Raw genomic sequence first — 27,622 nt, forward strand, 5'->3', positions numbered from 1 at the left:
AGCAGGGAGGCATCGGGTACCAAATACGTTTTTTATAGTAAATAAGAAAAAGAGGTTGCGCATCAACAATGGGTTTTCTCAGTGGAGTGCTAGACCCAAAATACAGTATATACATATCAAAAGTTCATCAGAGCAAGAGCAGAGAAACCATTTTTATAGTCTGACTCGGCCTTTGATTGAACCCACGACCTCCCAGTCTCAGGGCGGACTCTCTAACCATAAGGCCAATGAGCTGGTGTCCCAAAAGGTCTTAACGTTCTGCGGGTCACTTTTGGAAAGCTGAATAGCTGTGTTGCTAATGCTGGATGGGGGGTTGTGTGTGTGTGTGTGTGTGTGTGTTGCAGATTGCCGGCAGCAGCTCCTGGCACGCTCGCTACACGGTGCTGACGTACCTCCAGATCATGGTGTTCTACAACCTGTTCACCTTCATGAGTGACCAGTCGGCGATCGATGGTGTGCGGGCGCTCGTCATACGACTGCTGGAGGACGAACAGCTGGAGGTATAATCACACACACACACACACACACACACACACACACACACACAGATGAGTAGATGGCATAACAATTCAAATGTAAAAAGAAAAGCACCGAGCCTTGTGGCCAATCTGGAACAGTTGTTTGTCAGTAGATGACGATGACAGTTGGTGAAAAACGTACAGTAACCTGTGCCAATGTTATAATCACCAAGGCATTGGCCAGTTAGTGCACGCTTGTTTACACTAGCTGGACTTCTCACTGTCTTTCAGCTCCACTGTAATGATTCAGCACTCCGCTCCTTCTGGCTCTCCACTCTCTCTCCCCCCTCTAGCTGTTGCTAAGGAAACCACAGGATGCACTAATCTGTTGCCATGGAGATAACGTTCAGATTCAAGGAGCATGAGCGGAAGAGAGTGGGGAGAAAGAAGTGGAGGGTGGATGTTAGCCTATTTTTTTCCCTCTTTTCAGCTAAATGGAGGCTGAACAGGCTGTCTCGAGTGTACTATTAAAGGCCTTGGCAATAAGTATGACATGGTATCTACCTCTGTGTAGTCTATGGTTGCTATTGTTCAGAGGTAGAACAGATATATGTATTTTAAATTTCTTTCACAATGCTATCTGATGAGGAAACGGGATTAGGATTAATTATGTCGTGCAATAATGTGACCACAGGTCCCAGGGCTGCCATAATCTACAGATAACCCCTTTTACTAATTCACTCTCTACGACCGTATGAGCAAAGAACCTGCTCCATACTTTTCAGTTGGTTGATCATGGGCCTGTGAGCATGGACGTGTTTCTCTGAACCTGAGAATAAGAAAGAGCTTTGCAAATCACTCCCTACCTTGTAGCGAGCCCACCTTTAAAACTCTGATGACATGCCTACCCAGGAGCTGCCATATCAAATGGGCACTTGATTTTTATCTTCCGGTCCACTATCGTTGATGCGTCCCATCCTCTGTTTACAGGTAGCTCTAAAATAGCTCACAACCTTTGCGCACTGAAGGATGTGACTGAATCCACTCCATGAGCCCCCATCTTCCTTTTCTCTCCAAATTCTAATACCCCTGTTTCCACACACTCTCAAATGAGACACTTTCACTCTCAAACCGTTCAGCACACGCATGCAAGCACGTTATGTTTACATTTTAGAGTATGATCCCGCAGAACAAAGTTTTGTCGGCTCTAAAACATCCCTTTTGAAGTTTGCGACACGGCACAGCTTTCTTTTCTCCAGGCCCCATCTCCCAGAGAGCATAGTCATGGTTTCACTGGTTGTACACTCGCTGTTAGACGCTGCAAGTGGCTTCCGGTTTCGGCTCCTCCAAAAGCAAATTACCATTTGGGAGAAATTGGGACTCTAAACTATTTCCGTGTTAAGCTGGAGGACAGAGTGTGTGGAGTGAGCAGAGATTTGGGTATTGGAATTTGGCCACTGTCTGAAGAAGTGGCAGGTACCCACTGGATATGAAATTTGAATCATCATCCTCTTCTCTTGCTACGCCTGTGTGCTAGGTACGAGAAATGGCTGCTACCACTCTGAGTGGCTTCCTACAGTGCAATTTCCTGTCCATGGAGGACCCCATGCAGGCACACTTTGAGGCTCTCTGCAAGACTCGCTTGCCCAAGAAGAGGAAGAGGGAACTGGGCTCTGTAGTGGACACTACCACCTCTGCTGGTATGGATGAAGATTTTACAAATTCTTGACCTCTTCTTGTAATATTTACTATAGAAATGCAATGTTTTTACCACAGCATACTGCTGGCCTTTTTTTAATGTTGTCCCCTCATTGTTTTTTTGGATAGATTTGGTTCGCCGCCATGCAGGAGTGCTGGGGTTAAGTGCTTGTATTCTCTCAAGCCCATATGATGTACCCACATGGATGCCTCAACTGCTCATGGACCTGAGTGCCCACCTCAACGACACTCAGCCCATTGAAGTGCGTCACGTCGCCTCCACCACTCCACACATTTCACTCCACAAATAGATATGAGTGACATTTATTGATTCATTTCAATTGGGCTTTGGCATTGTTGACTTTTTTTTAATGCTTTAATTTGTTCTCTGACATGACATCTCCACCCATTTATTTTTCAGATGACCGTGAAGAAAACGCTGTCTAATTTCCGTCGGACTCACCATGACAACTGGCAGGAGCACAAGCAGCAGTTTACAGATGACCAGCTGCTGGTGCTGACGGACTTGCTGGTCTCACCCTGCTACTATGCCTAGACCTGGTACAGCAGTCCCATTCCACCACCTTTGTTATTTGTAAGGTCCCCCTCCACTCAATTTTCATTTAGTTAATTCTACAGTTAACTTCTCTTGAAGGCATGCCTTTAACTATACAGAAACAGAACCTCTCTGTAAACTTCCTCAAAATCTGACCTGGCTGTGTGATGTCACCAATCTGGCAAGCCCATCATGGTGTAAAATGCTAATTGGTGAAACATGAAACCACTTTGCATATTTGAATATTAATACATCCAGCATATTTATATGGGGGAGAAAGAGTAGATGGTCTTCCAGGCCCTTGTAAAAAGAATAAAAAAAATGTGGAAACAGTATTTTTCTTGGTACATACTTTAAACACATCATGTGCCAGGGTACATCTAGTGCCAGCGTTCTTACCGTGTACGCTGATCTGTTTAGCGTTGTAGTCGCCGCGACAAGGACGCGGATGTAAACAAAGGGTGCGCGCCCGATGTTCGTTTCCACCACGGTAAAAAGAAATGGAGATATGAAGCTTTTTCTCAAGGAGTTATAATGGGAGCGGACGGGAGGTAGTTTTTTTGGCACGGATCCACATCCGTCCTTTCCATTTTAAAGACTCTGTGGACCATCCCAAAGTTGAGTTAGAACGCCCCATGTGGGGAAAATAAATAAATAAAAGAATCTCCTCACGAAGATCTTCGGTTATGGCACTCAACGGGTATATTTGCAAAACCGAAGATTCCCGGTTTTGGCACTCAATCTGTTAACCGCATCTGGAGGGGGACTTGAAGTCTGATTCATACTTTGTCCACTGTGTCACTCCCTTCCAACTTGTGTTTGGTTGTTAACTCGGTTATTTTCAGTGAGCGACACAGTCATGTGGTGAGTATTTGTATTTATCACTGAACATTATCCATGTTGTCCTTTTTTTTTAGGGCCTGTCGCTGCTGCTAGAGGGATATATTCTCATATCCTTGAGCCACAATTTTTTTAGATTTTAGCTTGTATTGGTCTGGGATTGACCTCAGACTGTGCACACCAGCCTGCATGAGAAAGAGAAGAAGAGGCTCCTGAAATACGCCACAGGCAGACGAGTGCTACAACCCCGGAGGATGATAAGCATGTCAACGTGATGAATGAGTTGTGTATTTAATGTATTTAGCCCTCATTTACTTTTCTACTATACTTAATATTTAAGGTTAAAAACATAGCAGGGATGTTTCGCCTGCAGTTTGTAACATTTTCTGTACAGTTTTTCTTTTTGTTTTTGGTTGGTTTGTTTGCTTAGCAGGTTTCTGTGCACGAGAGTGCATGGCGTGTGTTGTGGGATGCTTTAAGATAAATAAATGCCTGCAGGCGTGCACATGCGTCTCGGGAGTATATCCTGAGTGTGAGCTCTGAGCCGACTGAGTCGTCCAGTGTAGGACAAAAGATGTCTTTACCATCACGTCAAAGAGGCACAGAAGATGACTATTTGCACAATAGTCTTTCCAGCTTAGACTAACCTGGAACACAACATGGATGTGTGATTGTTTGATCGATATATGATTATATGCATCGTATATGTGTATATAACGTGTATGACAAACACTCGCATGCGTATTTATTTATTTAATTTTGAAGTGGTTTAAGTGGTACATAGTAAGTCGCGGATTGAGTAGGTTCTCGAGCTTTTTGGCAGTGGAGCTAATATTCATCTACACCGTTAAGACAGAAAGTCAGTGCTGTGCTGTATGACGCGTTTGCTGTGAAGGTAGGAGCACAAGGTTGGTTGATCACAATGGCGTGTATGTTTCAATGCAAGGAAACAACCAAACTGCCTGTCCATAATTGTGACTTCGTCTCTTGGCTCCTCAATATCATTTACATTTTTTTCTAAGAACCCACTGAGATGAAATTATTTTTGGTTGCTTTTTCACAGAGACTTGAAATCAGTGTAATTCAACCATTTAGTACCTCACTTATGTATAGAGTAGTGCCAAAACTTAAGTGATTTTTTTCCTTTTTATTTTAGATGTACTGTTTGCTTATTTAATGAGAACAATAAATTGTTTTTAACAAAAGCTGTATGATTGGGTGAGTTTCAGTTTTGAATGAGCATGATGATAATACTGACTACTCAATTAGTTACATTGGTGACTGAAAAACTTGAGATGCATCTGGGACATAAAGTGGTTTGGAAACAGAAAACAATGTAGAAAATGTTAATTATCGCCATGGAATACATCCAAATCTTTCACACTACTGTACAATAACCTCCTCGGACGGCTTAACGGGACCCGGCGACAGGCTTGGCCTTCCTAAAATGAGAAGTAAATAATGAGTCCAAGGCAAAGTTGTATTCTCCATTGTCTTATCAGTACAGTCAGGACGTGGACTACCCCTTTAATTTTCTGCAAGTAGCTGATTACGGCCAAAGCAGTAAATGTTATCTTTGCTAACTAACTTGGGTAAAGGAATGCAGGCTGGGACACTGCCTGGGTTTGGCGACATAAACATCTTTATCATCCACCCACGTTGAGATCCAGTGCCTCATGTATGAGAAGCTCTTGTTAACTACGTGAAAACCAGGCTTTCCACACGGAGTAAAGCCTGGTTTTCATTCCGAATTGAGCAGTGTGATCCGGTCTAGAACCCGCCTTCCGTATACGGTAGTTAACCAGCACAAATACATGCACAGTTTCTGTATCTGATCTAGACCCAGACCGCATCAGCAACTTGCAAAGTGTCATGATCCCAGCCTACTAGAAGTGAGGGAATCGATCACTGCCTTTTTTTCAACAGCAGAGGGCAGTGTGCCATGGCAGGAAAGAAGATTGTAGTAGCCTATAGAGGTCATACCAGAGAAATATCTGAAGATTTTTTTGCATGACCCTTTGAAAAAGACATTGCATAATTTGTTTTTTGAAATGAAAATGTGAAGTGAACAATTATTCTTAGACTGTATAGGTCTGTGCTGCTGTCAGTAGTCATAATGCTGTCACTTTCCCAGCCAGCTAGTCATTGTGATAATTAGGACAACCAGATCAATGAATTGAGCCCATACCTCAGCTGTATAATATGTCAATAACATAAATTGTTATGTTATTTATTTATATAGAGTGGGCCCGTCCTAAATAGTCTGCACTGGGTCCTGCCGTAACGATGCTAAGACACTGAGAAGACATGATCCTCCTAGTTTGTGGAATTTCTCACTTTTATTTCTTTCGCCTCTGCATTTCATTATCCCCAGGAGTGGGAAGTTGGTGAAAAGCCTTGTTCTCTCAACCCATAGTTACTCAGTAGGCCTATGGATGCGTTCCTTCATTGAACACATGCTGATCATGTTAACTGATGGACTCTGTGTAGTGGTTCTAATCATTGGCCCTAACTATTATGAAGGCTAAGCAAGAACTTCCCAGTCAAACAATCATCAATAAATGTATTGATCATGTCTTTTGTCATGTCTTGATCTAAGTGTGTTGTTGTAAGAATGTCTTTTATTTTTCGGGCAACTGAACATGACCTTTGGAGAGAGAGAACATTAACTGTACCTGACCGACATGGCCACACTACAGGTATAAATTAGGCTTAAGTTGTGAAACCAATGTAATCACAGATAAACCTGTTGACCTTCCTCAGTTGGCTTGGCTCCTCTTTGTATCTATTCTGTCCCATCTCTCTCGCGTTGCATTTCGTTCCGGTGGGGAATGACGACAGTTATGATGAGCTGAAGAGAGGATGCTAAGACCTGCCTGTCTCTGATGTCACGAGGACTCCTCCACCCAGAGCAGATTCCTATGGTCCTCAGCACTCTGCAGGAGGTGAGTCATCTCTTAACCACGCTACAGCCGTCATTCTGCCTTTCATCTCTGTCACTCGTGCACAACTCTGCATTTTGCACGCACGCCATGCACGCCACACACTGCAACCTGTGTCAAGGAACCTAAATGATGAAAGACCAGTTAGGAGAAGGGCCAATATCCTGTATGCTAAAATGCCAATGAGTCTACGTTAACTACATGTGGGTGATATTTCTTATGTATATGAATCTTTTTTTATGGTGAAAATCTGAAATCACACAAGTTGTGCGGGGCACGTTGTGTTGCAGATTGCTGGCAGCAGTTCCTGCCTGGCACGCTGGCTACACGGTGCTGACATACCTAGTCCAGATCATGGTGTTTTACAACCTTTCACCTCTTGAGAGACCAGTGGTGTGTGGGAGCTGGTCATACGACTGCTGGAGGATGAGCTGCTGGAGGTAGAAACACACACACATACACACACACACACACACACACACACACACACACACACACACACACACACACACACACACACACACAAATATGTAGATATTTTAACCCATTGAGACCTGAAGCCGATTCTACATGTCTCCTAAATATCAACAGTATTCTGAAAAACGTATGTTTCTATATCAGTGGTGCTCAATCTTTTTCATGTCAAGGACCCTCAAAATTATATATGTTTTGGGCCGCGGACCCCCTTCAAAATATTTTGTTCCAGGGACCCCCCAGAAGCAACGATTTGAGTTAAAAATGTTCGCTTTGAAAATATATATATTCAGAAGATTTGCACACATTTTCACGATTTTTCAAAAATAGCAGATCTACAAGCTCATAGCGCGGCACTCGGTGCCGCGCTATGAGCTTGTATATCTGCTATTTTTGAATAGCCCAAAGTGTAAAATAATGCTTTTTAGCTCAAATCTAAAAATGACACAGTTCCAGGGTTAATGGGTTAATAAGGCATGACAATGAACATCTAAAATTGTAAACGTAAATGAAGATCTAAGCCTCGTGGCGGCCAATCTGGAACAGTCGCACGTCAGTAGATGACGATGGCAGTTTTTCTTTTTTTTTTACAGTATAATCACCAAAGCATTGGCCAGTTAGTGCACGCTTGTTTACACTAGCTGGACTTCTCACTGTCTTTCAGCTCCACTGTAATGATTCAGCACTCCGCTCCTTCTGGCTCCCCTCTCTCTCTCTCTCTCTCCCCCACTGGCCCTCTCGCTGTTGCTAAGGAAACCACAGGCTGCAGTAATCTGTTGCTATGGAGATAACGTTCAGATTCAAGGAGCACGAGAGGAAGGGAGAGGGGAGAAAGAAGTGGAAGGTGGATGTTTGCTGTTTTTTTTTTTTTTTTTGCTCCGCCTCTGTCCAGCCAAACGGATGCTGAACAGCTATCTCTCATGTCCTGTTAAAGGCCTTGGCAAAACATTGTGACATGGTATCTGTAGTCTATGGTTGCTAATCAGACTTAAATCTGTTGTATAGGGTCTGCTCGAGGAAACAGGATTAGGATTGATAATGTCACGTAAAAATGTGGCCATGTGTGACCGCACATGCCATTGCTGGTGTGATTTACAAAAGAAAAACACTTTTACTAATTCACTCTTTAAATTTTAAAGAGTGAATTAGTAATGAAAGAAGTAGGTTATTTTAAAGTTTAAAAGAACCTACTTCTTTCTTTTCAATTGGTTGATCATGTGTGAGTGAGCATGGCCACGTGTCTGTCTCTGAGCCTGAAGATAAAGCCCAACCTTATAGCTGGCCAGGAGCTGCCAAGGCAAATCGGCACCTGATAACTCTTTTTGTGATGGATGGTCCAACACAAAGAATCCACTGTCGTTGATGCCTCCTATATCCTCCATTTGCAGGTAGCAGCAGAGTAGCAACTTCGAAGTGAAATCATCCCATTCTGAAATCTTTGCTGCTCCGCTGATGTATGTACATGCATTAATTCATGAATAAATTAATGCAATGGATGACCACAAACAATTAACAGCAAACATAGTATTAAAGTAAGTGAAGCACTCACTAGGCGACATGGGGCATATCTTTTTTTCTTTAAAGGTTTTTGCAGTTGGGGCCCCTGGGCAACTGTCCATGTAAGCCTGTGCATTAAAACGCTCCTGAGCGTGTCACTCCCTTCAGCTAAAAATCGTGATGCAATCACGTTTTTCATATGATGAAATTAGGCTAAACACAGCAGTCTACTGATACATGCCACTTGCACATCACCCAGTTATGTCCAAAATCTGTTTGTATTCATCACTGAGTAATGTTATCTATGTTCTATGTACTTTGGGGCCTGTTGCTGCTTCTGTTTTGAGCTTGTAGATCTGCAATTTTCACTATTTTAAAATGTATAATAATAAAACAAATGTATGTATTAAAATGTATAAAATAAACAAATAATAATTTGAAATCAGTGTAGGCTAATTCAACCATTTATTACCTCTTGAGTGTTTTTTTTGTGTTTGCTTATAATTGAGAACAATATAGTAGCATAATATAGGAGTGTGTGTGTTTGGTGTGTTTCACTTTTGAACATGGACACGTGTGTGAGCAACACATGTCCAACACACTCATTGCAATGTAATTCTGTGACATGTGACTGAAAGACTTGAGAGATACAACAGCCTGAGCAATATGTTTCCTTGAGAGATGATGAAGATTTTTCAGTGGTGGAAAAAGTACTCGCATTCTGTACTTGTTAGACTACTGTTACAAGTAAAGGTCTGGAATTCAAAATTTACTTGAGTAAAAGTACAAAAGTATTGGTATCAAAGTGTACTTAAAGTACCAAAAGTAGAACGTACTCATTATGCAGAATGTTTGGATTATTATTACAAAACATACATCAACCACTTCAGCCCATATAAACATTTCAGCCATAAGATTTTCATAAATACATTTTCAAAACTTGTGAAATGGGACATTCTGCATAATGATTACTTTCTACTTTTGGTACTTTAAGTACATTTTGATACCAATACTTTTGTTCTTTTACTTGTAACAGTATCTGTATTGATACTTTTACTTAAGTAAAAAAAATTGAGTACTTTTTTCCACCACTGCGACACCGTGGTACTGGCGCTTGTATAGCAGCTAATGCGTGGATACGTCGGCAGTGACTTCATAGTCATTTTGTGTGCATCCATCCAAGTGCTTCAGTGCAAACAGAAGGATGGACGCGTCGACGAGAAAGCCTAAATCGCCTGGCTGTTTATGCTGCTTACGTGCGAAAGATTATTACATGGAAATGGGAGGTATGTCAATTATATTCCGGCGTTTTCCAATGTGCAATTTTTTCATTGTGACCATTGCAAAAAAATACGCATTTTTGTCAGTAGAGCCTATACGCACTCCGCACTGTGTCCATGCATGCAGGTAACCGGAAGACTCGCCCCAAAACACGCTCGCTCCCCATTTTCTGTCGCGGACCAACGGTTCTTGTATTTGTTTTACTGAGGAGAAGGTTAGAAATAGGTTTAGGGTTTCGTAGTTTTACCGAGGTTTAGCTCTGAAACATGACTGTCATACCATGACCATGACAGTCATGGTGCCGAGTCACCCTGGTTTATTGCGGTATTCGATTTTTTTTTTACATTGCCAACTCTCACATGTACATAAGCGTTCAGATTTCAAATATAAAGTGCTTACCCCTGAGCCACGGATGTTACAAGGCGATCCGGACCATGATAAGTACCCGTATCTCCCGTATTGTTCAATAAAAAGCATTTTAATCCCATCGCCGGCCATTTTTTGGTAATGTATCAAAGTGCAATACACCTCCCAACCATTAGTGTCGCATGGTTGAAAGTATCGGAGAAGATTTGGAGAAAATGGCCGGCGATCGGATTAAAATGCTTTTTATTGAACAATACGGGAGATACGGGTACTTATCGCGGTTCGGATCGCCTTGTAACATCCGTGGCTCGGGGGTAAGCACTTTATATTTGAAATCTGAACGTTTATGTACATGTGAGAGTTGGCAATGTTAAACAAATCGAACACCATTATAAACCAGGGGGACTTCGCACCATGACGCTTGTATACAAGCGTCATGTGAACCATGGCTAACCGAGGTTAAGTTTAGGAATAAGGTCAGGTTTTGGCACTGTTTTACTGAGGTTATTTAGGAATAAGGTTAGGTTAGGCATATTTTTACTGAGGTTAAGTTTAGGAATAGGGTAGGTTTGTCCGTTTGTTTAGGCATAGTTTTACTAAGGTAACGTTTAGGATTACCAGGTGAATACCGCCGGATTTGCCCCCGTGCGACTGTGTTTTGGGGCGAGCGTTTTGGTATTCCTCTTGCATTGGATGAAAATTAGTTCCATTAAATAACCAAAACGACGACAGACGCACTGGAACGCTGTGTTTCTCAAGGTGGACGAGCACGCTATTATTTGAATTATGGAAATTGTGAGGGCGAGACTTTTAATGAATAATATAGGTTACATCATTTATGAGCTGAAAGGAACACACATAATGTAATTCTAGTGCCCACCCACCCACACGAATTTTTATGCAAGAAAACGTATGAGTTTTGGGGGAGGGGGCATTAAATTAAAGGCCCAAGTTATGGATAACGGTTGCAATTTTTCATTTATATTTTTTTAGAGCTATAATTTATTCTCAATACCCAGTAGACACTATTATGTCATATTGTTTGTGTGTGAAGGTTCAGGCAGTCTGTTGAAAGATGGAATGCCTAATATCTGACTTTGTATTCTTCTCTTAGCACCTGACCATGGGAGCCAGAATGGTGGAGGAGGGGGCAGCAGCTACTCTCATCATTTTGTAACCCTTCCCTACCATGGAATCTTACCAACCCAAACAATCTTGTGATCTTTACAATTTCCTCCTGGCACAATGAACGCCACTGGCACTCTGGCATCGGGCCTGAACTCCAGTGGCACCCTGGTCCCTCGGGGGGTCTCTTCCGGCTGGGCCGTGATCCACACCGCCACGCTGACGCTGTGCTCCCTCCTCCTCATCGTCATCTTCTGCCTGGGCTCCTACGGGAACCTGGTGGTGTTCCTCTCCTTCTTCGACCCGGCGTTTCGCAAGTTCCGAACCAACTTTGACTTCATGATCCTCAACCTGTCGTTCTGCGACCTGTTCATCTGCTGCGTGACCGCCCCCATGTTCGCGCTGGTGCTCTTCCTCGACGCGGAAGGCGGCGACGGCGTGTCCAGGAGCTTCTGCTTCGCCTTCCACCTGACCAGCTCGGGGTTCATCATCATGTCCCTGGAGACCGTCGCCGTCATCGCGCTGCACAGGCTACGCATGGTCCTGGGGCAACAGCCCAACCGCACCGCCTCCTTCCCCTGCACCTTGGCCCTCACCGCCCTGCTGTGGACGTCCAGCTTCACCATGGCCGCCCTCCTCACCGTGCGCGCGTACTCGCGGAAATCCGGACCCTGCCTGCCGCACTTCGGCCTGGCGGGCGGGCGCGCGAGAGTCGTGCTGTACGTCTACCTGGCGGACTTCGCCTTCTGCGTGGCCGTGGTGTCGGTGTCCTACCTGATGATCGCGCAGACGCTGAGGAAGAACGTGCAGGTGAGGAAGTGTCCCGTCATCACCGTGGACGCCACGCGGCCCCCTCCGCCCCCTCCCCTGGTGGCGGCAGGCTTCGAGGGCATGCAGTGCGCGGTGCCCGTGCCCTCCCTCTACCGCAACCAGACGTACAACAAGCTGCAGACGCACGTGCAGACGCACTCGTACGCCAACAGGAACGGCCAGCAGCAGCCCCTGGTGGTGCCGGGGGCCGCCCAGGGAGCCACCTGCTGCCAGCTGGTCTCCACGGTCAACCTGGCCACGGCCAAGGACTCCAAGGCGGTGGTGACCTGCGTGGTGATCGTGTTCTCCGTGCTGCTCTGCTGTCTGCCCATGGGCGTCTCGCTGGCGCAGGACGTCCTGTCGCCGGAGAGCGGCTTCGCGCACTACCAGTTCGAACTGTGCGGCTTCGTGCTCATTTTCCTCAAGTCGGGCATCAACCCGTTCGTGTACTCGCGCAACAGCGCGGGCCTCCGCCGCCGCGTGCTGTGCTGTGTGCAGTGGGCGGCGCTGGGCTTCCTCTGTTGCAAGCGAAAGACCCGGCTGCACGCCATGGGGAAGGGCAACCTGGAGGTCAATCGCAACAAGTCCTCCCACCACGAGACCAACTCGGCCTACGTGCTGTCGCCCAAGCCCCAACGGAGGCTGGTGGACCAGGCCTGCGGGCCCAGTCACTCCCGGGACTGCGTTGGCAGCCCGGCGAGGGCCACGAACGGCGGCGGCGGCGGCGGACGCAAACCTCGCCCCCCCAGTACCTCCACCCCCATCAACACTCGTATCGAGCCCTACTACAGTATATATAACAGCAGTCCCTCTGCGGCGCCCAGCTCTCCCAATAGCCTGCAGCCCGCCAGCTCTCAGACCTTTGGCTTCGCTAAGTCCTACGTAGCCATGCACTACCACACTCACCAGGAAGCGCTGCAAGACTTCGAAAGTACCTCTGTGCATCAGATTCCCATTCCCTCAGTCTAGACAAGCAAACATCTTTTTACCCGTTCAAACCGGGAGCGCATCTCTAGTAATTTTTGTATTTATTTGGGCTATTTTTTTGGAAGAATCGTGGAAAATGTGTGCAAATCTTTGAATATAAATATTTTTAATGCGAACATTTGTAACTTAGATATTGGCTTTTGGGGATTCTACAAATGTCTTAACAATTATGTTGCTATAATATCAGTGGTTCTCAAAAATGGTATCTATTTGGTCCGTGGACCCCCATCTCAAAAAATGTTGTTCCAGGAACCCCCAGAAGTTGTAACAGAGCACAAATATTCACGATTTTTCAAAAATAGCAGCTCTAAGTTCATGCACTCTAGGCAAAGAAATCTAAAAATGACACACAGATGCGTTCCCGGTCTTAATTCAATCTCATGTGTATCACCACGTCATAACAGTTTTTTTGTATTAGAAATAAGCTTTGTTCTTCACTGCTGTAATACATATAATGTTACAATAATTTGATTGCAGGGTGAAAATTGATGGAGCAGCACTACTTTACACTATCATGGAAATGAGGAAGGAGAGTAGCCGGGTGCAACAGTTAATTGAACTAATCAATTTAATCAATTCTAAAACAAATCTTACCAGAAATAGCATATTTACAAGCACAATGTGATGCGTTGTGAGCTTGTAGACGTGCTATTTTTACATGATACCGTTGTACGACAAAGTACAAAATAGGGCTAAGTGATATTCTTTGGTTAAAACGAAACGTTTTTTTTGTGTGAAAAGATTAAAGCTCTATATTTTATTCATATGGTAATCATTGCTATAGAGTGTTGTCCAATAACAGGGGTCTCCCTGTCTCTCCAGCTCTTTATTAAACAGCAAATACATTTTCAGGTGGGTTGACAATTTCAGCCAATTGGGAGAGAGTACCCATTTATCACTTTAAATTTTGTGTTCCAGTTCCAATTTAGTCTGCTCATTTCTTTGTGTCATCACTTACAATTTCACTTGTTTATACTGTATCCTGTTCTCTTCTATCCTGATAGGACGAAAGTGGTATCCTCTCCTGAAATGCATTTTCTGTTTGCTAAAGAACTGGAAAGACGGGACGACCCCTGTTACTGAACAAACACTATACCGACAAATTGCAATGGTAACTATCAGAATATAGAGCTATTTAACATGTATTTTAACAAAAGAAAATCAATCAATGCACCAATTAGACTAATCAATTTATTGCTCGATTATAAAACAAATAATAATTTTGAATTGTTTTACGTGGATATTATTATTATTGGATTAATCGAAAAAAGTGATAGATGGAATAATCGCTAAGAAGTTAATCGATAGAGGCAGCCCTAAAGGATATTCTTGTTCAGAAGCAAGACAATTGTGATGGAAATGTCTGTCCCAAAGTGTTTCTTTAGTGTTATTGGACTGGCTGGAATCTATTTTTTGATGACATGGCATTTTCGGACTGTATATTTCAAATGGTCTTTCTCTTCCGATGAAAGCTGTATTTGTGAACCTCATACATTTTCTAACTCAATAAATGTTTGGCAAGTGCAGTGCATCTGAGCTTTACTGCTTCAACTGCTATATAATCACTGCATTCATTTAGCACTGCGAGGGCTCAGTGGTATGGTAATTTAACTCTTGAGTGTAAATTGAACCAAATGGACCCTCATGGGTCCATTTGGTTCCATTTGTACACGCAAGAGTTAAATTAACAATGAGGAACTTTACTCCTCATTGTTATGAGTTCTGTACTTCCTTAAAGGGATAGTTCACCCCCAAAAAAACTTTTTTTCTGTCGATTAGTCACCACATGGAGACTTGAATGAATGGATATTTTTTGTTTTTGTCGCAATCCTAAGCCAATAATTTGATGAACAGCGGACGGTAGGCTGCGGTTCCGGTAGGAGACACAAAGGAGACTTTGTTTCCACTACCGGAACCGCTGCCGGTCATCAAAGCCCCTTTAATTGGTCAAATGTACCCTGACATCTGAACTTAGCATTCTACAGAGTAGCCATAATTTGCAAGTAAATGTAATGGTGCTGGACTATTTTGTTTTTTATGTGTTTTGAATTAAAATAGTTGATAAACAAACAAAAAATAATTCAAACTGCAAATGAACTAACAGCATTTCAGAGTGTTAAGTATTTTGAACAAGCTTTAAGCAGGAATTTTGCTGTGTTTTAACAAGTTTCAACAATGTAGTAACTCTCCCAAACAATGTTGTCTCTGACAGGTTCAGACACACAAGTTTGTATTACGTTGTTTTACTGTTAATATTTAGGACTTTTCATCCCTGGATTTAGGTTACAGAAGCTGTCACTTTGATCATCAACTTCATGTTCAAATGTGTTTACCTGTATCTACAGGTAAACACATGATCTACAGGCTGTAGATCATATGTCACACTAAACAAAAATGGTGATAAATAGTGCTAAAAGTGGTTCTTTGAATTGTGATTATGTTCTACTAGACTCGGGTTCTGGCCGCTTCGCTACTCTCACACCTACGTGGCACCGCCGATCCAACCAATATGTCTGAGTCTGTGCTCAGGAATGTGTCAAAAACTAAAATATCTCCATGAATTCAAGGCTTCATGGAGTGTGTAATTGATAGAAAATAAGTATTTTTTGGGTGAACTATTCTTTTAAGTGTCTTGTTCAGAGACACTTTGACACATTGCTGAGGCCTGGGATCGAACCAGGGATTTATGGCTTGCCAGGCAGGCTCTCTAACCATTTAGCTGTGGCCACATCATCAGCAGAGTTTCTAACGCAGTTCTACTATGTAATAGTAAAGGGGTTTCAGGGGAAACCAGCAAAATGAGGAATAATATAATAAAAGACTGTCTTGCTAATAAAGCGTCATGTCTCTAATTTTTGACAATGTATTTGATATTACATTTATATTATTTAATAAATTATGCATTTCATCCTCTATATATTGTCCAGCAACCTTTATGATAAAGGCGAAAAAAGATAGTAGACCCGTGGGAGCCAGATTGCTCAAATGTCGAGATTCCTGTGCTGGGATTCGATATCCCATGATCTTGTGGTCTGAAGTCAAGAGCTCTTCCGACTGAGCTATGGATAGAGCAGCCGCAGGACAAGCAGAAGTCACACTTTCAACTCCACCCTCGCCAGGGTCAAAAATGTTATATTTGAAATCCGAACGTTTATGTAGATGAATGAACAAGTCAAAAATGGAGAAAGTGCAAACACCAGGTTGAAATTCATCCATGACGGTCATGACAGATCCAGACTGCACTAGCGATTTGTTTACATTCGACCGCATGGCTCATTTGCATACGACGTTACCATATTGATTTTATCCCACTGTTGAGGCTTAGGGGTATGTTTTATATATTTTGTTTAAGACTTACAGTAGGCTGCCTTGCCCCACTGGAATACAGTGACTGATATGAATTAATAATATACTGGACCATACGTAAAATGAAGAATACCTTGTGATGTCAGTGACATTTTATTACAAATGAAAATAAAAATAAGAAACAGTGCAGTAACAATACGTTTTCGTATAGCAGCAATTTTGCATGTACAATATAAATATTAATATATTGTCTGTCAGGCGGAAACCTCATTATGGCCAAAACTTTTCAGCATAAACATTCTAAAATAGCAAAAACAGCAGATCGACAGATAGCTACTTGTCTCACGTAGCTATCTGCGTGAAGTGGGCGGACGCCAACCTGCTTCCGGTCTCCTAAAAAGGCGTCCGCCCACTTCACGCAGATAGTTACGCGAGACGCGAGACTATGCAGATACCTGAAGTAAACCGGAGATGGTGTGTCTTGCCGATTTTTGTTGCGTGAGGCTTTTTTTTTTTTTTCAGGACTTTCAAAAAGTGTTAAGCATTGGTTCTCAAAGTGGGGTCCGGGGACCCCCAGGGATCCTTGGGGGGGTTCCAGCAAAATGTTATTAAATATGGCTCTTTTATTGCTACTTTTAACTTTTTATGGATCCTAAGTAAGTAAAGCCTGATAAAAGTGTCAAACTCCCAAAATCCAGCAGAATACTGGAAATTACATCTACTCTAAGATGCGAAGATGCGAAAAAAATCTCCTGTTATCAGACCGGTCTGAGGTTGGCAGGTATGGATTAAGAGCCAGCCTGCTGCATTTTCTAGATAAATACATGACCAATTTCAAACTCTTAAAGCTGCATTTTTCGTTTTTTATTTTCACGAAAATGTATGTTTGTAAATATAACGCACACATTATTAATTTGGCTACAGCCTCGTTGGTTACATCAGGTGTACTCCAAGGTCAGCCTGCCACGTTTTTACCTATCTGCAGTTTTTAACCTGTACAGGAATTTCAGGAAAACAAACCACAAAATCAGCCTGGGATTCCATGGCTCTTTAGTAAGCAAGAGAGAATCATTATTCAACACTTTGTATTAACACCCTCTGGTGGCTGTTTACTGTAAAGCTCAATTTTATACTCCCATCCCATCCAGTTAACTTAGACAATGATGTCACCTTCACTTCTTATTCTCCGTAACCTATCATGTAATGGTATGTAATACTGTATAAAAGAAAATATTTCAAAACCACCAAGTATAGATTTCAAGAGATGAACACCAATCAACTTAGTAGTTAAAAGGTCATTTTATTCTTAAACACCAATTTATTATTTGTCCGTGATACAGCAGTGATCAGAATCAAACCCAGCATGCATTCTTATTCATAAAACCACAGAATACCACATTGAGGGACCCGCAGAGAATTTACATCAATAGGACATTTTAATCAAACACTCACCATCTGCCATCTCACAGCACAGCTAATACATAAGTTACATTCACTCCTATAAGGATAACTACCCATTCATTCACACTATCACAGAACACACTTTCAAACTGGCTTTACAAGTGCAAAGTGCCAAAGGCTTTGTTCAGACTGCAGGCAAATTATCCAATTTGTTTCTCAAATCTGATGGTAAGGACTGACTGTCTACTCTACACTGTTATTTGCAAATGAGCAGATCAGATTTGTGTATTCAGGCGGTAATGTAATGCCAAATATATACTGTGTCACTCACCGAAAATAGCAGATCTACAAGCTTGTGAGCTTGTACATCGTCTATTTTTTGGCGCATGTCACTGCTGTACAACAACGTAAGAAATCAGATCTGAATTGCACTTTAACCCACCTAGGAATGTCAAACCTGATTTGCAAAAATCAGTTTCCATGTGTGTGTTTTTTTTTTTCCTGTTCAAACTTCATAAAAACAGATCTTATTCCAATCTGGGAAAAAATGGAGTTGGTCTGCCAGTCTGAACATAGCCAAAGTCAAGCGTCTAATCAACTCAAATGGCCCACACATACACGCATACATAAACGTAAAATAGCAACAAAAAAACACCATGAACATTGTTGATTCCCCTGTTGATGACGGATCCCCTGATTCACCATTCCGTTGTTTGCGGTTGAGTAACAGATTAAAGCAATGAAGTACAAGGCAATAAGTCCATCGCCTTATGGAGTGAGATGTATGTTTAAGTCTGGTTTACCAGTGTGTGAATGAGTCTGTCCACGGGATGCTTAATTTATACACCGTCATACGAGGGTGTCGCGTGCTGAAAATGCCTCATCTACAAGCTCACAATGTGTCGCAACACGACCCCGTTGTGAGCTTGTAGATCGGCTCTCTTTCTGACACACGACACCATCGTGCGATGAAGAATAAATCAGGCTTTAAGGCTGTAATGCAGCAATAGGCCCTGTGTGCACACAGATCTGTGCGTGGGCCGGGGCTGTTCTCCTGGGTTTACTTCAAGGCTGGCCTCAGGATATAAACTTTTCGTCCTCCCTCTGGGCTCCGTTTGGACCAGCCGTTAGCGCAGTATCACAGGCTTCTTCTATTCCACCACCATGTCTTTTTATTAACCAGTGTCCTCTCTCATCATGTGTGTGAACATCTACATCTGTTCCATTTTCTGCTTGCCCTCTGCCCCCTCTTTCTCTCTCTGTCCTCTATCACAGGCCTTTGTGCGTTTAGCTGGAGACTGATAGAAGTCCGTGCTCATCGGCTGTGTCCAGGATTCTGCAGATGACCGGGGACTCAACCTGATAACAAGAAGAAAGCAAAGGTAGACTATAGCAGTGATTCTCAACCTTTTTTATTTCAAGGACCCCCAGTTTGATATGCATTAGGCCACGGACCCCCATTTCATACGTTTTATCTCTGGGATCCCAATCTACACTGTAAAATCCTCTGATAAATTTTACACAGGTGTACAAATGTATTAAGGGTCCATTTGTACACTTACAGAGTTACCGACCTGTAAGCGTCCATTTGGTTTCTAACTATCAATCATTTGCATGATTTGGCAATGATACAGACAGTGTATTGAGGCATTGGGGACAGAGTGTGTCATACATACTTTCATCAGACAGTCTCATTACTACAGCAATTGCTTTGGGGCTCAACTAATAAAAAGGTGGGTCAATCACCTACAGTGAAGGAGTTTAGAATTATAGGTTTGTGCTTGTAAGTTTCAGCATGAATGTCAAACTCACCACCTAGGTGGATGGGTCACTTTAAGCTCTAATTAATAACAAAAATAATCATTCTAAAACAACAATAATAATAATTACAGTAATCCCCTTTCTAAACGAATGTTATGAATTGTATAAATTCCCCAAAAGTTGTACAGAAAAGATCAAGGATAGAAAATTACAGTAAAAACAAAAAATGAATTGCGTTGGGGAAAGACAAAACCCACACCCCTCCCAGTCAAGGGCCTGATGTCTACCCATGAGCGTGGTGTTTCCTGATAGAAGGCTAGTATTATTTTCTTGAATCGTGCATATTTATCTTACCCCGAGGATATATTGACACATCTGAGGCTCCAGCATGTAGACAGTGACAGCATGGGGAGACTCAGACTCCTTGCACCTGACAGAGAGGACAGAAAAAAGGCATTGAGAAAGACTCCTGCAGATTTATGAAGACCACCCCAACTAGCTGTGTCCTATGAACACCACTCACTTGAGCTTGACGATGACCTGCCTGGGCTTCCCGGTCAGATCACACACATCCCCATGGCCATAATAGTGGGAAACCAATCTAAGAGAAAATTCAGGTTTTTAGAAGTCAGTTTTATGAGTCAATAGCAAACATAGCAGAGATACTTTCTTGCTTGCAGTACGGCACATTGAGCTTGTAGATGTATTTTCATCTATTTTCACTGTGTGACCCCATCGTACAACAAAGTATAAAATTCCTTTTCCTTTAAGTGGTTAATGGAAGAGGACTTACTTCACTTTCTGCACCCCATCGTCTTTGAGTTGGTAGGAGCGAGCCACATTCTTCTTGGCCCACTCAAGATGTTCTTCGCCGTTCCAGTTCCCCACCACTACAATGTTCTTCCCCTGCTCTTTATCCTGATTGAATCATGTTCATGAAATGTCAACACATGATACAGTCACTCAAGCAGTTGCCATTGAAGATGCAAACTTTGTTTTTGTACTGCAATTCTAATCTACATTTTTACTTCTGCTATCCTTACCTCATGGTACTGATGCACATGCTTCCCATAACAGAACTCATACTTCCACCAGCCCACCCCCTGAAACACAGAATATGGTAAGGTTGTAATTTCATTTCATTTCATTTGATTGATTTGATTTCATAGACTGGCTAGCAGCTCATGAAACATTTCTAAGGCACTAGGAACCAGTAGGCCTCACCCCATGAAGACAGTATGAACCACTCAGGAACTCCTTGATCAGCTGGTCATCTGTCAGACGGGAGATATGTGTGGATCCAACAGTGACTTGAGATTGCCCCCCGACAGTCATGGGCTTGTGAGTGGATGTGAAGGCCTCCTCTCTCACCGGTGAAACCGGTTCCTGTAACATTGTCAGACGTTATTATCGTCACACACGAGATGCCTCCTACAAGCGTTTCACTCTCTCGTCTTTTCTGTACATCGGATCACTCACCTCTTTGGTCTCTACGGTGGCGCTGAAGGGTGGTTTGAGTTGTTCCTCCCGCTCTCTGTCCAGCTGGTCGAGTCGTAACGGCCGCAGAGGGGAGCCTGCCAGACTCTGGCAGAATATTGCATTCACTGGAGAGGACTTGAACCTAGGTAGGAGATGATAGATTAGGGCTGGGCAATCAACCGAAGATATATCAAAACAGACATTTAGAATCTCTGACCAACTTAATCTTGCTCATGTAGGTTAATCGAATAATCGAGAGACAGTTTTTTAAATATATATATATTTTCAATTTGAATAGAATTTGTTTGGTGCAATTATGGTGGGCAAAAATTAAATAGCAATATAAAGAATAATGATAATAGCCGATCAACAAGCTCACAACCTTTTCTAGATCATGGCCCACTTGAATCTTGAAAGCTTTCGGCTGCCATGTTAAGTGATCAGATGGGTTATTTTAATGATTAATCAATCGATTGTGTTCCGGCTTGGATCATTGGAACTAACTTAGTTAGTTAAGCTCCTATCTAACCAATTTTCCCCAAGGATTTAAAGAAAATATACCGTGAAATCTTATTTAGTTTGGCCAAATATTTGGGGGCCGACTCACAGCCCACAAGTTGAGAACCACTGCATTACACTTCAATAACGATGGGGTACCTGTATTTTGGGTGTGAACAAAGCAGTGGCGTCAACACCACCACCTCATATTCACAGGTGGTGACCTCGGCGATAGACAGGATCTCATGCTTGGCCTCTGGGTGGCACACGTACAGCACAGACGTGGAGCGTGGCTGGCTCTGTTTCAGCACACAAGGAGTCCCATTTCCCATGCCTACTGGGAAGTAGGGAGTCAGCTGGCCCTCAATGTTCTTAGAAGGCACCTAGACACAGACAAACAGGAGAATAATCTTAATTAGTAGTAGTAATAGTATTTAACCACATGAGCCCTAGACTAGCGTCCCTCTTGTGGGAATCATGATAGCAGATCTACAAGTACACAGCACGTCACGTTGCGATGCGCTGTGTGCTTGTTATGTACTGGATTGGCTATTTTTGGTGGAGAGATTTGGTGTAGAGGGGAAACAGGAGGGGACCACGTATAGAGACCTATGGGGCACCCCTGGCAATGAAGTATACAGGGTTAGACTGGCTAATAATAATAATATTATTATTGGGGAGGATGAGAGCCTCCAGAGATAAGATGTTTCTTTATTAAACCAACCTCTTTCTCTTTCACAGTTTCTGCCTTCATGTCATCTGCTTCATCGACTTTCTCTGTAAAAAACAAAACAAGAAAGAAAATAATACCTAGTGTTATCACACTGAGATGCAGAAATGACACAAGACACAGATGAAGTATAAACAACTAACAGTAAACCATGTGTAATGCATGATCATGTTCACACAAAAAACACTCACCTGTCCCTGTGGTGTGAGTCTTTGCAGCCATGTTTCCCAGAAAGTATTCCTGAACACTTATTTTCTATAGAAATATTGAGTCGTTTTTAGTGGCAGGAAAACATTTAATCATACTACACAGTACACAGTTAAACTCTGAATGTCAATTTAACTCTGACAGTGTACAAATGAAACCAAACTGGACCCATTTGGTTTCATTTGTACACTGTCAAGAGTTAAATGAACACTCAGGATTCTACAGCGTAATGTTATACATTTCATATTGTTGATGCAGCAGCATGCTCACCTGGCCTGTTTCCTTCTCTTCGTGGTACTGTCTTACATGTTTCCCGTGACACACTTCATATGTCCAGTAAGACTCGATCTGCAATGATCACAAGGAGATTACGGTATAAACACTTTAAAAGAACATTCAACTAACCAATCACAATAGGGCTGCAACTAGCAATTATTTTCTCAGCGATATATGTTTTTAAAATTTAAATATATAGAGTTTGATGTTTTTTTTATATAGCAACAAACTGATTAACCTCATTTTAAATGACACCGTCTCATGCAACGGTGTCATGCAACATTTGTAATTGTTTTACAAATTTCACCTGTAATGACATACCCCAAATAGGCACTTATTATTAAGTCATCATTTTTTATTAAATTATTGATTATGATTCATAATTAATTAAACCGATTACTTTGATTAACTGTTGCACCCCTAAATCACAGCAAGCACTACAGCTGAGAACATGACACTGCACACGTGTACCACACTTTGTGAAACCTGGGAGGAGTAGCAATGCAGAAGTGAAAGTTGAAGGCTCTTACCCTGTAGGAGCAGCTGCTCTGTTTGAAGAGAGGCTCGAGCAGGAGCGCCGGAGTAGCACCCGCATACTCCTTATCATCACCCTGGGACACAGACACCACTCATTAAACAACAGACAATGACGACAAAAATTATAATCCAGATTATTTAGCTGAATATTGTAATAAGGATTCCCTGATTTGATCATTGATTACAAATTTTATTTGTGTGGAAAAATAAAATGTTATACTATTTTGTAATGCCTTTGTGCTCATCGCTGCCATTTCCTTGGCCAAATAGTATGTAATGTCATCTGTGATTTTATTGTGCCTCTGTGAGCCTGACGGAAGTGGAGATGTGGTTGTACTGGTTCTGGTTATGACGAGCAGACAAGAGAAAGGATGTTGTGTGAATGCTTGGTTGCTTTTTACTTATTTATTACTAACCAATGCTGCCAAATGGTTTGAGGAACCGAAAAGGACAAATCTTTCGCACACACAGAAAGGCAGCAGGTGCGTAGGAGAAGACCAAACGAGGGCCAAAACGTATCGAAAGAAAAAAAACTCCCACACAATGTCCTCAAATGCAAGAAAAATATTTTATCTAATCGACCGAAGCATTGCTATATTCCCATTAAATATTTTCTTGCATTTGAGGACAGTGTGTGGGAGTTTCTTTCATTAACAATAAAGACCCCCTTGTAACCTTGTAAAATCATGATTTTAGATTACTTTAGTTTAACTGTGCTGCCTTACAACAGAGAGCGACAGGCTGACCTATGAAATGACTGATGACAGCAAAACACATTCATTTTCGAAGATCCAAGCAAGCCCACCTCCACCAGCGACCACATCATCACATTTCTTTTAAAAATGTTATCCCACAATTTTGGAACCCATTTTTCACCCAGTGCCAATGCCTAAGCTTGTAATCCTGGGCGCTACTCTCCCACTGCTTCCTTCATGCTTCCTATCGGGAAGTTTCCCCGATAGCAGGGAAGGAACATGTTATTCCAACCAGTTTCTTTCCAGGAGGCAGTATAGACCAGGATTACTGCATGTTTTTGTGAGGGTACCAGGGAGAACATGCAAACTCCACACAGAAAGGCCCTTTCACCAACCCTGCGGAGGAGAGAACACGTCCCCAGCGCCCACAGCGTCCCTGTCGGGAATCGAACCAAGGACTTTCTTGCTGTGAGGCGACAGCGCTACCGATTGCGCCACCGTGCCGCCTTCACCACATCATCACATTGATATACATGTAAGTTCTACTGAGTATAATGTATCGCTCTCCCTAACCCACAATCCCAATTAAAAACAAGGTTGAAATCCTGGTCTTAAGTGTTTAATCTATGTATGTATGCATGTATGTATGTATGTATGTATGCATGTATGTATGTATGTATGTATGTATGCATGTACTTAGTTGTTGTACATTATGATTAGAGAGTGAGCTTTAATCACTCACCTCATCACCAGCTGCCAGGGAAGGCAGGAGACATTTATATTTCTCCTTCTCTGCTGTTGTCATAATGACGAAGTCATCTTCATTGTAAAGCGGACCAGAAGCTGGCTGAAACACAAAGGCCGGGGTTAGTTAGGCTAGACAGTGACACTCATGAATTATAATCATTTAGCCAATTTGCCAAAGCGATGAATGAACCTAGCCTTGGATCAAGACTATCATAGATGTATTTGATCGATTTTGACATTTGCACATCTATACTAAAGTAAAAGTCAGACTCGATAACATACATGAACCTTGATTATACAAAGGTATCACATGATCTACAAGTCAAGAAGATCTGCTCTTTTTGTAACTAGAAAACTAAAGTTTTCAAATAATTGTAGTGTAGTAAAGGTATAACATTTGCCTCATTTGAGGTGGAGCAGAAGTAAAAGTACAGAAAATTGTTAATACTCCAGTAAAGTAAAGAACATACCTCAAAATTGTACTTAAGCACAGCACTTGAGTAACTGTACACCACTGTCTACAAGTCAAACATTGATTGAATACTTACAACAGTTTGCAGAGACAAGCACAGGAAAGTACAGTTCAATAAGGTCAGCTAATAGGATTTAATTAAAACCTAAGAAAGCCCCCTATGGCTTGTTTCCATTGGGGTCCTTTTTTACTCAATTCATAGAAGATCTGCTCTCTCTTTATAGTGAGACATACACACCAGCGTGACTTCAGCTCCTGGCCAGTGGATCTTGAAGGGGATCTCATCAGAGTATGACGGGTACCCCGACGACCCTCCTCTGTTGGCTGACACAGAGCTGCTGCACACCTCCAGCAGCAACCCGCCGAGGAACACTACCAACAGCCCGTCCATGGTCGGCCCTCCCTCCCTGGCGGAGAGTACCGACACTCCGTCCCTATTATCCTGTTGTTCTCCACATGTATACCTTTAGTACAAAAAAAGAGAGAGCCTACAATCAATAGCACTTTGTGTGGGAATCTCTATGCATTGATTCCACACTGATCGAAGCTCTTCAGATCAGAGGTAACAGTAATATTGGATGTTGTCAACAGGGAAACGGGAAGTGAGTCGTCAGCCTGCCACGTAGATTTCCTGTCGTGTGCCGGTAAACAACGCCCCCTAGCCGTGGATGTATTGAATAGCAACATACAAAAAAAAAATCCAAATTCAAGCCATTCGTTCTGTTCTTCAGTGGTGGAAAAAGTACTCACGTTTCTTACTTAAGTAAAAGTATCAATACTGCAATGTAGAATTACCCTGTTACAAGTAAAAGTTAAACATTTACTTGAGTGAAAGTACAAAAGTATCGGCATCAAAATGTACTTATAGTTATGAGTACTTAAAGTAGACTCATTCTGCAGAATATGTCCCATTTCACAAGTTTTCAAATGTATGCAATGTATAAAAATCTTGTGAAAATTGCAGATCTACAAGCTCACAATGCGTTGCATTGCATGCATCGTGAGCTTGTATCTGATATTTTCAAATGGACGGAATGTAAGTGGGTATAATGTATGTTTTGTAATAATAATCAAAACTAGTAACTAAAGTTTTCAAATAATTGTTGTGGAGTAAAAAGAACAAGATTTGCCTCTGAGATGTAGTGGGCTGTAGAAGTAAAGTAGTGAACATTTGAAATATTCCAGTAAAGGAAAAAAAACTCAAAATTGTACTGATGCTTTTATTGAGTACTGATAAGCAAAAGTAGAGAGAGAGAGAGAGAGAGAGAGAGAGAGAGAGAGAGAGAGAGAGAGAGAGAGAGAGAGAGAGAGAGAGAGAGAGAGAGAAAAAGAGAGAGAGCGAGAGCGAGAGCGCGCGCGCGCGAGCGGTCCACTCCAGACTCCTGAGAGAACACCTGTGTGTTTGTGTGTCAGTGTAGAGAGAAGTAGCAGTTGGGAGATGTAGCACGCTGCTACGCACATGCATTGATTTTGCTGGAAAACTAAAAGTAATGTCAAAAGTGTTTAAATAATGTTCATATCAATTCTGAACTGTCAACTCAACATTCGGTAATGGGATGGGATTATATTAGCCTGTTTTGTGAGCAGCAGGAAAGAAGAGTTTCCCTGCATGAGTATAGCCTACAATGCTGTACAGTATCAGAGGCTATACATTACCTTCCTTATCATAGTAATGGACAATAAACCACCCATTAGCTAACTAAGTTAGTTAGTTAGGCCTTATTTACTCGCTTAACTAAACAAGTGCTACTGTGCTGCAGTCATACTGGAGGCCTGTATCATGTTGTGGAAATGCTGAGGAAAAACAAACAGGTCTCTGACTCTGACTGACTGAGCTACCAGGCTGCTCCTCACAGTTCTCCTGTTCTACCAGGGTTCCAGTGGTGTAAAGCAACTACTGTAAGTACATTTACTTAAGTACAATTTTGAGGTATTTTTTACTTGACTGGAGATTTTCCAATTTTCTGTCCTTTCACTTCTATTTAACTCCACTACAACGCAAACAAGGCAAATATTGTACTTCTACTCCACTACAATTGTTTGAAAACTTTAGTTACTTGTTACTTTGTGCCTACATTAACCACTTCAGCCCTATATAAATGTTAACTAGGTGTCCGGCGTGTTTGTGCAATGTATTAGTCCATATTTTTCAATAAAGAAGTGTTATAATGCTGTTTGTGGATGATTCTGTCGGGGTTAGTGAGGGAGCGCATCCGGTGAAAGCCGGAATTACACTCAATGTAAACGGGAAGTAAACAAGCGGGAAAAATGGCGTTTGTACAAGCGGGATTAAAACACTTATTTATTGACAAATATGGACTAATACATTGCACAAACACGCCGGACACCGAGTTAACATTTGGGGCACGCATTTGTACATGTTTGGAGTACGAGCTTTGGAGCTGACATTCCAGGGCAATCTATGGTAGGTAGCTAAGACTCGAGAGATAAAAAATGTCAATCGATAAAATACATCTTT

The 27,622-nt window shown here is 42.3% G+C and overlaps 3 protein-coding genes across 5 annotated transcripts in view; 2 read left to right on the plus strand and 1 right to left on the minus strand.

The window, feature by feature from the left end:
• The window catches only part of LOC311058180 (proteasome activator complex subunit 4B-like), a 42,613-nt gene extending 37,852 nt beyond the window's left edge, over positions 1-4,761 (plus strand). For 2 of the 3 annotated variants that reach the window (XM_084075536.1, XM_084075538.1), the window contains 5 exons: positions 345-500; positions 1,996-2,158; positions 2,286-2,419; positions 2,578-2,717; positions 3,630-4,761. In XM_084075536.1, the coding sequence (XP_083931662.1) occupies positions 345-500; positions 1,996-2,158; positions 2,286-2,419; positions 2,578-2,712 (588 nt within the window). In that variant the 3' untranslated portion in view covers positions 2,713-2,717; positions 3,630-4,761. Of the gene's footprint in view, positions 1-344; positions 501-1,995; positions 2,159-2,285; positions 2,420-2,577; positions 2,752-3,629 lie in introns of all 3 variants that reach the window. The other variant, XM_084075537.1, reaches the window with a different exon arrangement.
• A 6,596-nt stretch (positions 4,762-11,357) lies between these two features.
• On the plus strand, positions 11,358-13,016 carry gpr75 (G protein-coupled receptor 75; the record flags this gene model as incomplete). The annotated part of the gene is made up of 1 exon (XM_084076134.1): positions 11,358-13,016. One exon carries the CDS (start codon positions 11,358-11,360, stop codon positions 13,014-13,016), a length of 1,659 nt encoding a protein of 552 aa, XP_083932260.1.
• A 4,601-nt stretch (positions 13,017-17,617) lies between these two features.
• Positions 17,618-25,751, minus strand: erlec1 (endoplasmic reticulum lectin 1). Its single transcript, XM_084076398.1, has 14 exons — positions 25,382-25,751; positions 24,667-24,771; positions 23,223-23,303; positions 22,687-22,764; positions 22,401-22,464; positions 22,204-22,256; positions 21,639-21,862; positions 20,982-21,123; positions 20,727-20,888; positions 20,546-20,605; positions 20,296-20,420; positions 20,026-20,103; positions 19,857-19,932; positions 17,618-19,100 (listed from the first exon to the last, which is right to left on the minus strand). Exons 1-14 carry the CDS (start codon positions 25,532-25,534, stop codon positions 19,029-19,031), a joined length of 1,473 nt encoding a protein of 490 aa, XP_083932524.1. The 5' UTR covers positions 25,535-25,751; the 3' UTR covers positions 17,618-19,028.
• Between the last annotated feature and the right edge of the window lie 1,871 nt (positions 25,752-27,622).

This window comes from Gymnoscopelus microlampas (genome assembly GCF_963454915.1).
Source record: "Gymnoscopelus microlampas genome assembly, chromosome: 13".
Lineage (NCBI taxonomy): Eukaryota > Metazoa > Chordata > Actinopteri > Myctophiformes > Myctophidae > Gymnoscopelus > Gymnoscopelus microlampas.

What these genes read in the sequence shown, in the direction of transcription:
- erlec1 (XM_084076398.1), bottom strand. Translation starts at nt 25,534, where the DNA reads ATGGACGGGCTGTTGGTAGTGTTCCTCGGCGGGTTGCTGCTGGAGGTG. An exon ending in CCCTGGCAGCTGGTGATGAG is followed by an intron (nt 23,304 to 24,666) that starts GTGAGTGATTAA and finishes TCTGTGTCCCAG; the next exon opens with GGTGATGATAAGGAGTATGC. An exon ending in ATGTGCATCAGTACCATGAG is followed by an intron (nt 20,421 to 20,545) that starts GTAAGGATAGCA and finishes TGATTCAATCAG; the next exon opens with GATAAAGAGCAGGGGAAGAA.